This window comes from Heterocephalus glaber, unplaced genomic scaffold, assembly GCF_053883595.1.
Source record: "Heterocephalus glaber isolate CG9 unplaced genomic scaffold, H.glaber_assembly_v1.0 deba00000122, whole genome shotgun sequence".
NCBI classification, from domain to species: domain Eukaryota; kingdom Metazoa; phylum Chordata; class Mammalia; order Rodentia; family Bathyergidae; genus Heterocephalus; species Heterocephalus glaber.
Window position 1 is genome coordinate 54,693,488 of NW_028258138.1, and position 17,352 is coordinate 54,710,839.

At 34.4% G+C, this 17,352-nt stretch overlaps 1 protein-coding gene across 2 annotated transcripts in view; it reads left to right on the plus strand.

Moving 5' to 3' along the window:
- Nucleotides 1-17,352, plus strand: part of Alcam (activated leukocyte cell adhesion molecule) — a 183,516-nt gene that overhangs the window by 157,092 nt on the left and 9,072 nt on the right. The window contains exons 8-14 of one of the 2 annotated variants that reach the window (XM_087214710.1): nt 519-648; nt 4,272-4,384; nt 7,657-7,792; nt 7,894-8,031; nt 10,530-10,658; nt 12,512-12,550; nt 12,836-12,953. In XM_087214710.1, coding sequence (XP_087070836.1) covers nt 519-648; nt 4,272-4,384; nt 7,657-7,792; nt 7,894-8,031; nt 10,530-10,658; nt 12,512-12,550; nt 12,836-12,953 — 803 coding nt within the window. The remainder of the gene's footprint in view (nt 1-518; nt 649-4,271; nt 4,385-7,656; nt 7,793-7,893; nt 8,032-10,529; nt 10,659-12,511; nt 12,551-12,835; nt 12,954-17,352) is intronic. The other variant, XM_087214711.1, reaches the window with a different exon arrangement.

Here is a 17,352-nt window from a genome sequence, read left to right on the forward strand (position 1 = left end):
GCTATCAGAAATGACAGAGGCAAATTTATGTTTCGGCTTTAGCAACATGTTAACATGTACACCTATTACACTTATGTTTTGCCTTTTCTTGATATGCTTTCTTTTTCACTCCTTTTTCTCTGTTTATTTTTTCCTTCTCTGTCTTTCCTTCATTCTTTAGTCTTTACTTCCTGTCTTCTATTTTTATTTGGATATATGGCATATTTTGTCAAACTAGGTAAGACAAATATAAAAATAAGATATTGGACTCTTAAAAATCTGTTTTAAACTAAAACACATGCTTTCAATGAAATAGTTGCTATCAATAAAATATAAGTTCTTCAAAATTCCTTATAATCAAAATATTAAGCTTTTTCTCTAGGAAGCAGATGTTGGTAGCACAAACTATACTTTTTTGTCTAAAGAATCATATTTACTTTTTTTCTTTATCTGAGAAAATGCCATTTTCATCAAGAAATATAACTGTTCTTATTGTAGCTACCAAGTGTAGTCACCTGACATTTTGCTTCTGTTGAAAGGGACAGCCTGAAGGAATAAGAAGCTCAAATAATTATACACTGACAGATGTGAGGCGCAATGCAACAGGAGAATACAAATGCTCCCTGACAGAAAAGAACATGATTGCTTCAACAGCCATCACAGTTCACTGTAAGTCACCTTCTTCATTACCAACTTCACTTCAAAGACCTCCAATAGTACAATGTGACTATCTTTTCAAATAAATCTCAGCTACATACTGTATTTGTTAAGTAACTTGGCTTCAATAGAATCGGAAAAACGCATCAAAAGAAGTTCAACTTACACTACAGTATTGGACCCTTGTATGTTTCCGGTAACTGCAACTTTGCAGTGTTTAACCTCCATCTGCTTTCTCAATGTCTTCAGTTCACTGAATTAATAAGAAATATTTATGTGGACCTTAAATTCATTATGTATTTCAAGAAAGTGTTGGGTTTGAACCCAGAGCCTCGTGCCTGCTAGACAAACATTCTAACACTTGAGATACACCCCACACTCTATCTAGATATTGTTGAAGATCACAAGGTTTGCAGTTGGTCTGGAAAGATATACATGTAGATGAAGCATTTTTTTAATAACAGAATAATGTTAGCACACAAATCCAAGCAATGCAAAGTTACAAATTATAGACTCAGCTGTTGTAAGAGGAAGTAGAAATGACTAAAAGCCTTTGTTGGCAGAATTTGCTTCATACAAAAGGATAATAAATTTCAAGAAATAGAACTTCTTAAAAATGATCTTGAATATACCTTTTTATTAAACTTTTAACCTGCTTTTGCTCTCTAACTACTTGAAAATTTATATTTGGCCCTCATGCATGTCATGGGGAAAAAAGATACATAAAAAACAGACATGTAACTTGAGTACTTCATTTTGTAATTCCTTACAGTCCTATTACTGATGCACCTCATGCATCTTGGAAACAGGGAAAGTGCCAGTCTTGGTTAGACACGTTGTCTAAACTTTCCAGTAATTCCCTTGTGCCCAGTGGTACCAACAGTAAGATTTCCTCTAGACAAGATCCACTAAAACCAATTGAGCATAAGGTGGTTTTGTTACAAAATTTAAAAAGACTTCGAAATTGTCCTGAGCACATCATTCTGAATCTTTCATTCTATTCCTAATACTTGCAAAACATGCAGGACAGAAACTTTGAGGAAGATGGGGGGAGCACTAGGAAATAAAGGAACCAGATAGTTGCTTTCAATGGTCTTGTTTTAGAAGTGCACTCTGGGGAGCCCTGTAGAAATAGTGGACTCTTAAGAAATATTCACAGCCAGCCATTTCTGTTTACTCCATACTCATGCTGCATGGATGTAACTTTGTCTGCCAACAGGGGCTGGTTAGGGAGAAAGCAATGACCTCTGTGCAACAGTAGTGCTGCTTTTCCTCTGAGAACTGGTCAGTCATGGGACCATTTATGTGGGCCTGTTCCAGGAAACACACACACACACACATAAAACAAGTAGTAAACCTAGGGAATATAGACAGCAAATAGAGCTGCCTGAAGAATAGCTCTTTGGGGCCAAGGATGTAGCTCAGTGGTTATGCCGTCTGCCTTGCAAGCGCAGGGACCAGAGTTCGATCCCCGGTACCAAAAAAAAAAAAAAGAATAGCTCTGGCATTCTAGTTCTGATTTGGGGGCCAAGCACCAATACCCTGATGTTTTTAAGACACTATAAAGGGTATATGTTTAAGAGATGCTGAGTACACAGGATTCTATTGGAGGAGGGCTCGTTTGTATTGCGTGTAGATCGGGCAGGGAGGGATAGAAGACTGACAAGTCTTCTTTTGACTTCTTGGCACCTCATAGTGTCTCCATCAGCTGTGATGGGGAGAGATTAAACAAAACATTTATAACAGTTTAATTGAATTTCAGGACATTTAATTAGATTTGAATGCATTCTGCTTTGCACAGATTGACTATAATACTGATTTTCAAGGCATGTGTTTCTCTTTAAAGCAAAACTAAGTATTGCAAGTCAATTGACATTTTACTCTGTCTACAGTACATGCAAACATAAAATTCCTATTTTCCCATTTATCCTTGATTGTTTATTTTCCAAAAATCAAATTTGTTTCCCTTCCATAGACAACTAAAGGAGCGTGAGTAGAGAAGCAGCAGCTCTCACGTTTCCAGATGTGCAGAGCAGCCTTGTCCCGCAGCTCCCACCCTACAGGTCCCCAGTGCTGATGAAACAGCTACCACTACTCTGCCGACGCACACCATCAGTATTTTCAAAGTACATCTTTGTCCTTTAAAATCATTTATCTTAGCACTGACAAGTTAGCTAGAGAGCTAACAAACACTCCTAACTTATCCTGAAAAATGTTTTTACCACAGTAAAATTCACTCACATATTCTGGGTGAATACCCAAACTTCACTTTCCTGTATGATAGTACATTTTGAATATTAATGAGAAACTGAGACAGCATGCTTCTTCCCTTCATTCATGAGAGACTGTCATGTGTCAGGCTTTGTGCATAAAACAGAGAAAAATCAGGCCATGTTCAATACCCACCTGTTCCTTACAGTCTATAAGGAGAGACAGACATTAAAGATAATGGTGCAAACAATCAATTTCAACTAAAATATGTAAAACCAGGGAGAAGCATGAAGTACAATTACAAACTTTCAGACCATGGAATAAGGTCCTACATCCCAATATAGCAAAAATGATCCTCTGTAGCCTGGCCCCACTAATTGTGTAGATGTGCCTTCCGTAAGTTAGCACCAATTGTACCTGGTTATTCGCCATCATAAAACCTGCCAAGCTCTCTCGTTGCTTTGCTTTTGTTTATGTGACAAAAATATTCCCTACATTTCCATGTTAGAAAGCCCTTCTCAACCATGAGGGGCCACAAAAATATAATGCCTCCTATACAGGGCCTCTTTTTCTGCTTTGGAACCCAAATTGGCTGTTATCTACACTCCAGTAGTCTCTGTACTTCTATTTATACATCTATAAAGGCCCTGACTTTAGACTTTCAACAAATATTTCTTGAGTTTCTAATCTGTAGCAGGTTTGCTTTTAGGTACTGATTTCATGGGGCAAGGGTTATAGTCAGTTAAGCATTATTACAACTCCCTAGTTAAGTTGTAAGGTTGTTACTCATCCAGCTACCATTAGTACTTGGAACATAATTGTTGTACAATAAATGTCTGCTCAATGGAATTAAGTTTTCTTTACATAGATCATACTAAAAAGGTAATATTTTTATAAAAAATCATTTTTCATCTGAAAGACTTTTCACTGTTAGATATGTTTATGCTTTTTAAAAAAATGGTATCTGTTGACAGTGTACCTAATAGTAGATCTTATTTAAAGTTTCAGTAGCATGAGAAATGGAATAACATTTCAAAAAAACACATCTATCTACTTGTCAATTCTATCTAAAGAAATGCATATACTATATTGTGGTTTTTCAATTTATCACCTGCTGTCCAAAAATACATGATTTTCCAGACTTACGCTTTACTAACTCTTTTTATATTTACCTAGTTATCATCTTTCTTTATTTTCTTCCAGAAGTGGTTTAAAGTTCTTCTTAAAGTTATAGAACCCATTTATATGCTCTAAAAACATCAATTAGGTTAACTGCAAATATGTGCTTAATCAATTAGATTGACCATTTATTTGTCCACAGATCTCAAACCTGGCTTGAAAAATTAGTCATTGTAGTCAAATAAATCAGTTCTGAATTTTTCAAGTGCAGTTAGAAGGATTCTTTCATCTTTTCTGATTCACAGATTTGGATTTATCCTTAAAACCAAGTGGGGAAGTGACCAAGCAGATTGGCGATACCCTGCCTGTGTCATGCACAATATCTGCTAGTAGGAATGCAACTGTGGTTTGGATGAAAGTAAGTAATATTTTTTATACTATCCTGCTATTTGGATGATTTCTTTTTAGAGTTCTTTTGCATTTCATATTATATCCAAATATGTATGTTTGTGGATAACATTTCTACTCATACTTATACTCTCTGCATGTATATCTCTTTTCCTGCTTTTCTCTCTTTTGCAAACAGACATGCACAAATCAAACCATTATAAAACATTAGAGTTTCTCAACAACAGTGTAGCATCCATAATTGATGCTCTGAAACTTAATTTAGTGCATTATTTTATAAGTATATACTGAATAATGATACACATGCATATATGCATTCACACAAACACACACACTTTATGAGTCAACAATTTACAATATGTTTTAACACATTTTTCTCACATGAAGCTTATTATAGCCCCATTAAATAGGCAGACATTTACTATTTCCCCAGTTATTTATAAAGAAAATGAGGCAAGAGAAATCAGAATGCTCATAAGTGTGAGTAGAGACTCAAGGTCAGATCTTGAGTGTAAATCCTGTGATGTGATCACACATTTTTGCCTCTCTGGTGCTGAAATTCCCTAGAAGTTTCTGAATACAAGTTCTGCTGTATTAGCAGATTCTTGAAGTTAGAAATCCTTTTTCATGCCGGGGCCATAGAAGAACATACTAGGACTTCAGTATTGAATGAGCGCTGATATTCATGTAATTGTCTGAAATAAAGATCAAGACCATGACTTGGACATCTAATCACTGCTATCTTTTTTAAAAGGAGGACATAGGATTAATATTTGATGATATGTGAAAAAGTTATCACTAAAAGCAAGGAGTGTGACTATAGTTCCTCCATTTAAATCTTTAGGTTGTAGCAAAATATCCAGTGTATTTGTACCAGAGCATATCACATGACAGGAGCATTTACCCAGGAATGTAGCATTTGAATGGTGGCTCAAAAGAATTACCTTTTGAAAAGTTATAAATGAATTTATTGCTGGAGGTTTTTTTAATGAAAATATAAATTATTTTGTATTACTTTATTGTCTGCTTTCTGATCTTTTAAGATTTTTTAAAATTTTTTAATAACTTTATTATCAAATACACATATACAAAAATTAAAACCATTCAAACAAGAACAATGCAAGGGGAAAAAACTACAATAATATTCAAATACAGTAGAACTCAACCAAAACAAAACTGAAAAGCACTTAAACATTTTTCCATATAACTTAAAAATCATCTCAAGCACCAGCAAGACAACAGAGGATGTGATTTGTTTCAGAAAGATCCCCAAAGTCAACGTTGAGCAAATAGTGATCTGGAAAAACACTCCAGTTAGCTAGCAGACTCCACATAAGCCAAGCTTCTCCCTAATTTAAATTTCGATACAGTCATATGACACACGATGGAAACACAATCCGAGGAATATGTTATTAGGCCATTTCATCCGTGTTTATCCTTACTTACACTTTCAGTTTCTCACACTAGACAAACTATTCAGTATTTACACATGTGTGTCCTATTTATTTCACTTAAGAGGATGGCCTCAATATGCATCCATTTAGCTATAAATGTCTCTAGTTTCTCATGCTTTATGGCTCAGTAGTACTCCATTTTATAAAAAAAAACACATTAAGATTGTTTATTTTAATGTAATACAAGTAGATAGTAATAAAGAAAATATAAAGAGTTCTATTAAAGAATAATTTTTCATATCAGAAATAATTAGAGAATAACAATGGTAGATATGCTGTGTATCATGATCTTAAAAGAATATATTTTAATTGCTAATCTATCTCTCAATTCGTATACCTTTTTGCATAAAATATTTTAATTATTAACAAAGTATCTTGCACTCAGTATAATTTTGAACAATTTTTTCCTATTTCATAATATTAATTATACATTTTGGTCCTTATTTACACTTTCAGTTTTTCACACCAGAGAGACAATGCAATATTTACACGTTTGATTTATATCACTTAAGGGTATGGTCTCAAGGTGCATCCATTTACCTAGAAATGTCTCAAGCTTATGCTTCTTTATGGCTGAATAATGCTTCATTATATAAAAAAATATTTTTTTTAATCCATTAATCAGTCGATGGGCATTTTGATTGTTTCCCAGATTTAGCTATTACAAACTGTGCTGCTATAAACATGAGTGTGCATATATCACTGTGATATGATTTTTTTTGTTTTGTTTTGTTTTGTTCGGTACCAGGGATCGAACTCAGGACCTTGCGCTTGCAAGGCAGGTGCCAGAACCACTGAGCTAAATCCCCGGCCCCTGATATGATATTTTTAATTATTTTGAGAAGATACCCACAAGGGGAATAGCTGGGTCAAATGGGGCCTTTAATTCTAACTTTTTGAGGAATCTCCACACTGATTTCCACAGTGGTTGCACCAGTCTACACTCCCACCAACAGTGAAGAAGGGTTCCTTTTCCCCCACAGTCCTGCCAGCATTTGATGCTGGTTAATTTCTTCGTAATAGCCATTCTTTCTGGAGTGAAATGGAATCCCAGCATTGTTTTAATTTGCATCTCTTGAATGACCAGTGATGTTGAACATTTTTCATGTATTTATTTGCCATCTCTACTTCTTCATTTGAGAAATGTGTATTCATCTCAGATGCCCATTTTTGGATTGGGTCTTTAAATTTAGAGAGTCTTAATTTTTTTTTAAAAAATTGTATGTCCAAATATTAGTCTTTTGTCTGAGGAACAACTGGCTAAAATTTTTTCCCACTCTGTGGGTTGTCTTTTCACTCTGTTGGTGATTTCATTTGCTGTTCAAAAGCTTTTTAATAAGATGAGATCCAAGTTGTTGATTCTTTGTAGTATTTCCTATGTGGCTGGGGTTTTGTTCATGAAGTCTTTGCCTACACCTATGTGTTTATCTGATAATCCTATATCTACTAAAATTAAAATGTATCCTTAATAATGTAAACACATTGCATTGTTTATATAATTTAGTCTTCACAACAATTCAGTGTGGTAAAAAAAAATAATAAACATAAACCTGATTCACAAATAAAGGAACCCGAGTCTCAGAATTTTATGAACATGTCCCCAATTATCAGTTCCATAGCAGAAGAATTTCAAATATAGCTCTTGTATGTTTGACTCCAGAACTACAAAGGAAAAAGGAACCTACTTTAAAAGCATCTGAACTTGAGAAAAGATTGCTTGTATTTTCATTAGATTTAAGAGAATAGTTTTAGGCTTAGTTAGTATATAATAAATATACTTAATGTTGAATATGTGCCCTGTGCAGTAATTCACTTTTTATTTAATCAGGACAACATAAGGCTTCGATCAAGCCCATCATTTTCTAGTCTTCATTATCAAGATGCTGGAAACTATGTTTGTGAAACTGCTCTGCAAGAGGTTGAAGGACTGAAGAAAAGAGAGTCATTAACTCTTATTGTAGAAGGTAGTAAATACTTGGGCACCAATTCAAATTTTTTTTTAAATTTGAAACTTGCTCTCTTTGATGATCTTAATTCACTGTCATACTTTAATTGTAATATTTAGGAAAACCTCAAATCAAAATGACAAAGAAAACTGATCCCAGTGGACTGTCTAAAACAATAATCTGCCATGTGGAAGGTTTTCCAAAGCCAGCTATACAGTGGACAATTACTGGCAGTGGAAGCGTCATAAACCAAGCAAGTATTTATCTTCTTGTTATATGCTGCACTTGGTCCAATGTGGAATTTTATTTAGATACCTACAGTGTAAGCTGGTTTGTTACCATGTGAAATTTGCAGCATACTCTCTGAAACAACTCTTGCTAACTTCCTAATTTTTGTAAAGGAAGAATATGGCTCAAAGAGATATTTTAAATCTCAAGGCCACCGAGAATAGAGGAAACCTTATGTTGTGGTCAGAATCTGTTTATAAAAGAATTCACCTTGGGAGTTGCTCCATGGGCTAATTAATTCCTGAAACTTGGGTGATTAAAACACTAAGCTATATACTTTTCTGCATTATAAACTTACACTTCTGAATATAAGTAGCCTCCATTACTTTGCCTATTTATGTATGCTAAGGGAGTTTTTTCCGTTTAAAATTGAGCCCTGGAGGGTAACAACAAACACAGTTCCAGCTTGTAACATACGGTATGATTTGCCTGTGCCAGAGTTAGGGCCAAAATAAAGCAAGAAACATGGCATCTAGGTTGTGCTCTTCTGGACAAGAGAATATAAACTAAACCTTAATCTTTGTACCTTTTGTAGGATATTTTAGGTATAGTAAAGGTCTAAGAATTTATGAACACTACTCGTAATATTTTCTTAATACTGCCTATAACCCACCCCCTAAAAATAAAATAAAATCTGGCCTATTACCATGGGATGTGGGTTCAGAAATATGATCCCATTAAATTGCCAGTCTCCTTGGATTGCCACCCTAATTGTTAATTCCATTGGGTCTACAGTAGTATTCACGCCCCCTCATCTTAGAAGAACCAATTAAGACACTTTAAGAGCATCCAAATGCAATTTGATTATTTGAACCTCCTGTCCTGGTTCCTTCCAAGATTTGAACCCAGTTAAAATTTGAGAAGACCTGTATAAAGCAAACTGCTGCAAATTAATTTTAAAGTAAAAATCTCCATTTTTCTTCTGTCCTGGGAAGTTGATCTACTTGTTCAGCTCATGTGATACAGTCTTGCAGAGCAAGGTAGATTTTGGTGTTTACATACATAGTTACCTAAGTACACATGTGGAAAGGCCCAACAGGAGTGGTCACACTTGAAGCAAATAACTTGGGGTTTGATTAAGTGTAACAGACTTACACAAGAGAGACCATGCCAGAGTATGGAGGGCAGAGAGGGAAGTGACCTCATAAGCCTATGGAAATGCAGTTTTCTTGATTCACTGTAAAGGCCTGAATTTCTGACAATGTTCAGATCTGTTTTTAGCATCAAATACTAAAAAAAAGAAATGTTTCTTTTCTCCTCTATTCTTTTTCCTCTCTAGTTCAATCAAGTGATAAGCACAGGAGAGAAGTACGTTTAGGTACTGGTAATGCGGCATAGAAAATTGAAAAACAAGCACCAAATAAATATCTGATGAAAGAATATAAAGACTTAAAAAGCCATTCTAGAAATGAACAAATACATTTTATAGAGATTAAAGTAGCAGAAACACTCAGTGAGAAAGTCTATGAAAAATCCTAGTGAGAAGTGGTAAAATATCAGGTAAATTTACTAAGAGGATAAAAATAGTAATGCCATTCTTCATTGTCAAGAAGGATTGATTCTGGCCCACTAGATGGTGTGTTATTTTTCCTGCTCTAGGTCTGTGCTGATCCAACCATAGTCTTTTTATTTGTTCCCTCTTCAAATACATGATGAATGTTGTATTTTATAAGTATAAGGGATCTCTACCTCTCCTCTGCACACATGGAATAAAAGATATCTCAGCACTGTCCTCAAGGCACTTGCAGTTCAGTTAGAAGTAGAGCAAACAGAGAACAAAATAGGACATGATATAAACAAAATGACCAAGAACAGGGTGCAAGTGCATGTTTCCTTTAGTCATGTTGGGTTTAAGGATCAAATCCTGGGGATGAGAGTAAACTGAATTGTTTCTTACATTAGAAGGAATTAAATGCAATAATGGTACTCAGTCCCAACTCACAAAATCCATTCAGCAGTAAAATCCATTTTTAGTTAAATTCTCTCTAGTTTGCACAGAAAAATTTAGGGGAAAACTTTTATTTTCAATGAACACATTATACATTCATATGCTTTATAATGTTTTAAGATAAGGAAATTAATGTCTGCAGTGAAGACCAGTGACCAAATCCACAAACAATTAAATTTGAAAGCTCACTGAATGAATACCAGTAATTAGATAATAACTATTTTTAAAACAAATGTCATCTTGTCAAAACTATGCATCCATTGAAAAAGAAGAGTGGTTGATTATTATAATTCATAATAGAAACATCAACAGAAACCTCCCTGTGGCTTCACTAATTCGTTTCCTACCTCTGTAGGTATCAGCGCAAGTGGTCTTTGTCCGTATCATACATGGACCCCGGATGCCAGACAACACTGCAGAGCACCACACACCTGTCTTCCTCACTCACTGCTGCTCTTTTCCCGGCTTGTAAAATAGTGTTCCATTCTAAACTTGTCTTCCTTCTTTCCTTCCAGACAGAGGAGTCTCCTTACATCAATGGCAGGTATTATAGTAAAATTATCATTTCCCCTGAAGAGAATGTTACCTTAACTTGCACAGCAGAAAACCAGCTGGAGAGAACAGTAAACTCCTTGAATGTCTCAGCTAGTGAGTATTTCATTTCTGGCATTAAAAAAGTAAGAAAATTTGAAGTTATTCTTCATTAGTTTAAAATCTTCAATTCCATCTTCCTGTACTGCATTATGGTAAGTTTTATTTATTTATTTTGCATTTGGTATCATCACCATAAGATTTTTTTTCTTTTTTTCCTGGTTTTCATTCTTATAATATTCTTGTCTTGACAGTTAAATCATTTCATGTTTTGAGAAAAAGAGACTTTGTGCTATACAGTAATATTTCCCAAGAGCAACAGAAAATAAATAAATTGTTCTTATTTAACCCATGTTTTTGTTTAGAGTAGAAATAATTCAAAAATTACCTGTGAATTTTTTTGTAAAAGTTTTAAATTTGATAAATTTTTAATTATTTATTTGACATTCCAATTCTTTGTGGTATTTTTGCCTTATACAGAAATACCACAAGCTCAATGTCATTCAGTAAATTAATAACAAAACTAGTATTGGAATTCAAAAAATCTAGTTTCAAAAATTACCTTTTTCCTGTAATTTTTGAGTCATAGCCCAAATCAGATAAGTAGAAATATCTCAGGGAAAATGGAAAAACCCGTCAGTGCTAAAATCAGAATAATACATGTATAACAATATTAGGTTTTTCTAAAAACACTTATTAATATGAAATTGTCCTCCATCTTCTATTCTGTTATTATTCCCATTTTATGACAGCTTTAACTGAGGACTGACCTATAGTGAGATTCAGTTTGGGACAGGATGTTAACTGACCTGCCCCATTTTTATTCTTCTGTCAGTTGAAATCCTGCATGTGACATTAACACATGATGGATATAATAGCTAGGAATTAGTGGGAGCTAGCAGAAAATAATTGCATACAGATAACGGACCCTAACAGATTATGACTTGAATATAAAGGCCTTAGGGATGGACAGGAGACAAGAATTAAACAAATTCAACTCTAAGGTAAGAGCTTTGACTTCTCAGAATGCAATTCAACAAGTATTGATTTGAAAGGGATCCAATTCTTTCTTCCTGAACACAAGTCATTCTTTTTACTCTAACGCATCAGATGAGCTGTTTCAGTTTTCTATACCATGAAATGGTTTTCTTGATCGATACTCACACAATTATTTTCAAATTCAGTGAGCACATCCTGTGGTTCCTTAGTATGTATAAGGAGGACCTTGGGAGTCTGCATTTTACCAGTCATCAGAGGCAGTTCTGATGCAGGCCCATACACTCTGGAGAATAGTTTTATGATTGGATATTTTAGTTGGATGAGAATCCACAGCAAGAGCAGTGATTCTTAAATTAGACTGAGAGCATGACACTATCAGAATTATCTGAAGGGCTTTTGCAAAAAATCACATGCAGTATGTGCTTCTTGATCTCTAGGGCATCCCTAGTTTTGACTTCCTTCCCAACCCCCACTTTGAAAACATCTCTGGTGGTAAGTCCTTGACACTGGAGAATAAAAATTAATTCTGCTGCATGGGAGTAAGAAAGTATGAGAAAAGTAGAAATGCAGCATCATAGACTTCCTAGTTGCCAACGTGTTCCTCCTAAGAACTATGAAAAGGTGGTAGATAGTGGATAATTAATATGACTTCAGATTAGTACTACAGCTTGCCAGTTGTAAAATTTTCCCTGGTAGATAAATAACTTTGCATTTTAACTACTCTCCTTTCCTTAAGACTAATTTCTTTGTAGGGAGGTTCATGCTCTATTAGGTGTGAATTTTTTTTTTACCCTTAGCTGTAGAATAGACATTTTATCTGAGTGTTATTACATCATACTTTAATAGTAAAGGTGACTTTCATATATCAACATATTTTGTTTTTAATTTCATATTAACATTTTTCATTTCAGTAAGTATTCCAGAACACGATGAGGCAGACGAGATAAGTGGTAGGTACTATGCTGCCCACTTCCTTCCTTGACTATTAGCTCAAAATTTATGAAGTGTCATCATATAAGTAATTTTTTACCAGTCCACAGTTTGACTTGAATTAAAATACAAAGTGAGACAAGATAGCAAGAGTGCTAAAATCTTATCCTTTAAAATCACAAGTTTGCATGTTAATCATAATAGTGAGCCATAGCCATTTTTAATATGAAGTAACAACTACACTGTCTTTTTAAAAAGCCCTTAGCACTGTCTGTAATTGCATGGATTTTTTTTCTTTGTTGTAGATGAAAACAGAGAGAAGGTGAATGACCAGGCAAAGCTAATTGTGGGAATTGTTGTTGGTCTCCTCCTTGCTGCCCTTGTTGCTGGTGTTGTCTACTGGTTGTACATGAAGAAATCAAAGTAAGTTGTAGAAGAAAGATCATTGCTCACTGACTTTCACTGGAAGAAAATTCAAGTGCTATTATGCTACTTCAGCTGAGCATGTCATTTCTATAATGTCCCTTAAATCAGGCTGAGCATTTTTGTCTCGGTTCCCAGTGTCAACATTGCCAACATGAGGGATGTGGCCTTAGTATGATTTTACTTGTGCCTCTTGTTTTTGTTAGTGAATATTCTGACTGTTATTTATTTCTTCATTGCCTGGGCAGATTTTTTAAAAACATATACTACTGAAAGGTCAACTGTTCTAAACATTTTGTTGAGGTTGATGAGGATTCATTAAAAGAAGCTAAGACATCTCTTAGAGACATCCAGGTTTATGCAGTGACAGGTCTAGCCAGCAGTGACATTGTTGATGAGGCAGGGGATCTTGTTTAATCTCTCTATTCTTGTTAGTTAACTTTATTCCATATAAGAATCTAATTCAGAGAGAAAATGTTATTGTTTTCACTTTAGTTTTTAAAAATTGATTAAACAAATTACCAAGACTCCTTTAAAATATGCTAGATGTTAGATTAAAATGATTAGAAATACAAAATATTACACATACTCTGAACTATAAAAATCATCTAATGGCTTATAATGAAAATCCAGTAAACCACATTCACATGGCTTGTGTTCCCTCTCAACCTAGATTCTGATGTGATTGGACAGGGGTGAAGTCCTAGCAGTTGCAATTTTTAAGAGTTCCATTGGTGATTCTGTGGCATACTCTTGGTTGTAAACATGGGTTTTAAACCCTTTTTCTTTTCTTTTCTTTTTTTTTTTACCCCTTTTCTTTTAAATGAAGTAATTAACTTTTACACTCAAATAAGCGTAGGTCGTAGTAACTTGGGCCATAATTTCATATTATTATGGCTGCTACCTACCAAAAGAAAAAAAAAACAGACTCAAACCAGAGTTCATGATCTCACCCTGTAAAGATGACAGTTTCAGTGAAGCAATATTTGAATGGAACCACCACTTAAGGGAGGCAGTAGCTCAGAATTTAAATCACATGGCAAGAGTAACACGCATTGAGCTCTTTTGTTCTCATAGCACACCTATGAGGTATGTACCATAATTATTCATCTATGAAATATATTCCATTCATTCATTACATTTTAAAAATCTTAAGATGGAGAATAGTGAAATGACTTTCTTAAAGTTATACAGATTGCAAGAATCAAAATTGTTACTGATTTAAGAGGATGCTGTTTTACCATCCTTGTGCTCAATTAGTAGACCTTACTTTTTCTCACAGTGCTTTACTTTCCTTCCTTTTACTATAAGGCAAAATAAAAAGTTTTCTGTTGAGTATTGCAACTGATGTACAGGATGTCCATTCCCGCATGGGGGCACAGTCACACTTGACCTTAGTGCTTCACTCCTCAGTGTTCACCAGTTCTCACCGATACCTGATGTATTAGGGATCTCTAGAGAATCAGCCGTGAGCTCTGTGTGTGTGTGTGTGTGTGTGTGTGTGTGTGTGTAAGGAAAGATGAAAGACTTATTATAAGGAAATGCCTCACATAATTATGGAGCCAGGAAAGTCTCAAGGTCTTCAGGAAAGCTGATGTGTGGCTCCAGTCTATGTCTATAGTGTAATACAGCAGCATGGAGACTCAAGAAGAATCAGTATTTCAATCTGGGTTTGTAGACTAGAAAAACAAATTAAAAAGCCTCCAGAGCAAGTGGTGAGGCAGAAAAAGTTCTCTTTTTCTTTCTCAGCCTTTTTATCTTATTCAGACTGTCAGTTGATTGAATGGGCCCACAACCATAAGGGAAGGCAGAATGTCTAGTTATTCAAATGTTTGTCTTACCTAGAAACCCCTCCATAGACAGAGCCAAAATAATGTCTGGCCAAATACCTGGGTACCATATGTCCCAATCAAGTTGACATAAAATTAACCACTATACCTGGTAACAAATATATTCTTGTTCTCAATAAGCATTTTACCTGAAAATATATCATATATGATTTTATTCTTGGTGTCTATTGAAAATTTAGATGACTATGCCCAGTGATGACAAATCTTTTAGAGCTTTCAATGATATAAATAGACCACACCAGCACACATGCCATAGGTTTGCCACCACTGGCCTATGTAAGAAAAAGAAAACACAAATAGTTGCCCAGAGGAATTGCAGACATAGAGAAATTTTCCCTATTTGTATGCAGATTTCTTGAATCTTAGCCTCATTTTATAACCAGTGATAAGCCACGAATCTAACAGCTTGCACTCTAGGATATTTTCATTTTACTAGAATTTGTAATACACTCCAAAATAATTCAGTTTCTTAAAAAATTAAAAATAAAATGTCACTGTGTACTGAAAAATCAACTCAAAATGCTATGGTATTCTGTTATAGCCAAATGAATGTTAAATTATTAGAGCACCTTCATCATATTAATCATAATATCCAAATGGCCAGTATCTCATCATTTGTCCATTTATGAATAAAAGAAGTATGTTTGTGTATGTTTGTATGTACACGTGTGTTACTTCATTAGTTATTACCATATGGTGATCCGAATTGTAATTATGGGTAAGTAAACACTGGGCACTTCTCTTCATAGAGTCATTAGGTTAAGACCTCAAGCATTTCCATTCAAGTGTCTCATTAAGTGCAACTTTTACCATCTGGCATGAGCACTAATCTAAATAACTGTTATTGAATTGAAAAGTTCACCAAATTTGATAGTGTCAACATTATTGGTGATCAGAGTAATAAATTGCAGTTCTCATCCCAAGCACTAAAGTGTTTTCATTAAGAATATGTAGAATGCTTCACTTTTGCTATGTGATTTGCACTCCTGATTAGTTATTCCTTTCCTATGCTCTCTGAAATAAACTGCCATTTTTGCAATATGAGTTAGTGTTCTTAACCCCTTAAGCCACTTGGCTAGAGTAAGTGCAAATCCATAGTATGAGTTTTCAAAATGAGGATTTCTAAGGCTGTGTTATTATGAAATAGCAAAGCAATGAAATTCTAGCAACATTTAGGGAAAGTTCTTCACTTTGGTAATATTTAAAGTTATTAAAGAGAAATGCAAAACAATTTTTTTACTCCTTAGTATTATTTAAAAATATATTTGATGGGGCCGGGGATTTAGCTCAGTGGTTCCACTGCCTGCCTCACAAGCGCAGGGACCCGGTACCTAAATAAATAAATAAAAATAAATAAATAAATAAATAAATAAATAAATATTTGTTAATAGTAGCACTCTAGTAGCACTCAGCTAGAGTATACTCTCATTCCACTGTTAGGAGCTCTACATATTTTTGTATCTGTTTCAAATATGGAAAACTACCGCAAGAAATATTCAGCAATTCTGTTCTTTTTGCACCATTGTAAGGTACATTCATGACTTTTGCTGCTTTAACCTATATAAATTCTCAAAAAGTTTTTCTTTAAGCTATTGGTAGTTTTAATATTGATAATATGTACTGATTATTTCCCATGTCTTTTGGGTGTTAACTGACAGCATCAAGCAGAAGACATTAATTGTCTGAGTTCACTCCACTCTAGATGGTTAGCAGGTAGAAAGGCATTAGGGAATGAGAGACTTTTCAATGATTTTTTTATTGTTTTTTTCTTTATATTTCTCTCCATTCAGTACTCTAGGCATCATTTTCAGTTCTTTGGAAGATAAATGTTACTATTTGAGATCCAAATTCTCCCTTACTTATCTTATTGTATAACAGCTAATGAAAATTTAAGAGTTGAAGATAAAGGAAAAGTGAAAAGGCAGCATGAAAGAGCCATGAACTTCTTCAGTATATTAGAACCATAATTTCCAGGTTGATTGCACTGAAGAAACAATTGACTCATATTTATTATCACTGAGCTAGGAGCAAGCATAAACCAGAAATTTGTGATCTGAAAACACTCATTGTGTGAACTTTGAAAACTTAACAAGAGATTTAACATAACTTTACAACAATACTGGTTTTGTAAAGATTATCGTGTAATTTGAAGACAATTAAGAAATCTAAAAATAACAAACATCGTACAAGAATTTTGCTTCACATAATACTATATTATTTCAGTACTCTTCTAGGAAAAAAGAACAAAAAACTAAGTCTTAAATTAGCTGAAGACCTAACAAGGATTTCCTATAATACTGAAGCCTCAAGAAACTGGTATATTCAGCCTTTCTATAACCCTTTTTATCAGTGTGTCTTGATATATGGAACAGGATCTTGTAAGAAAGTTGATTTTATTTGAAGTTTATCTTTCAGTCAATATTCTAAAATCAAATAAAAGCCCTCATGAAGAGGGAGGGACTTCCCACTAAATAAATTGGAGAGATATTGCTGGAGGACCATGTATAGCACATTTTTAATGACTCCTTCATTTATCACTATATAAGCAT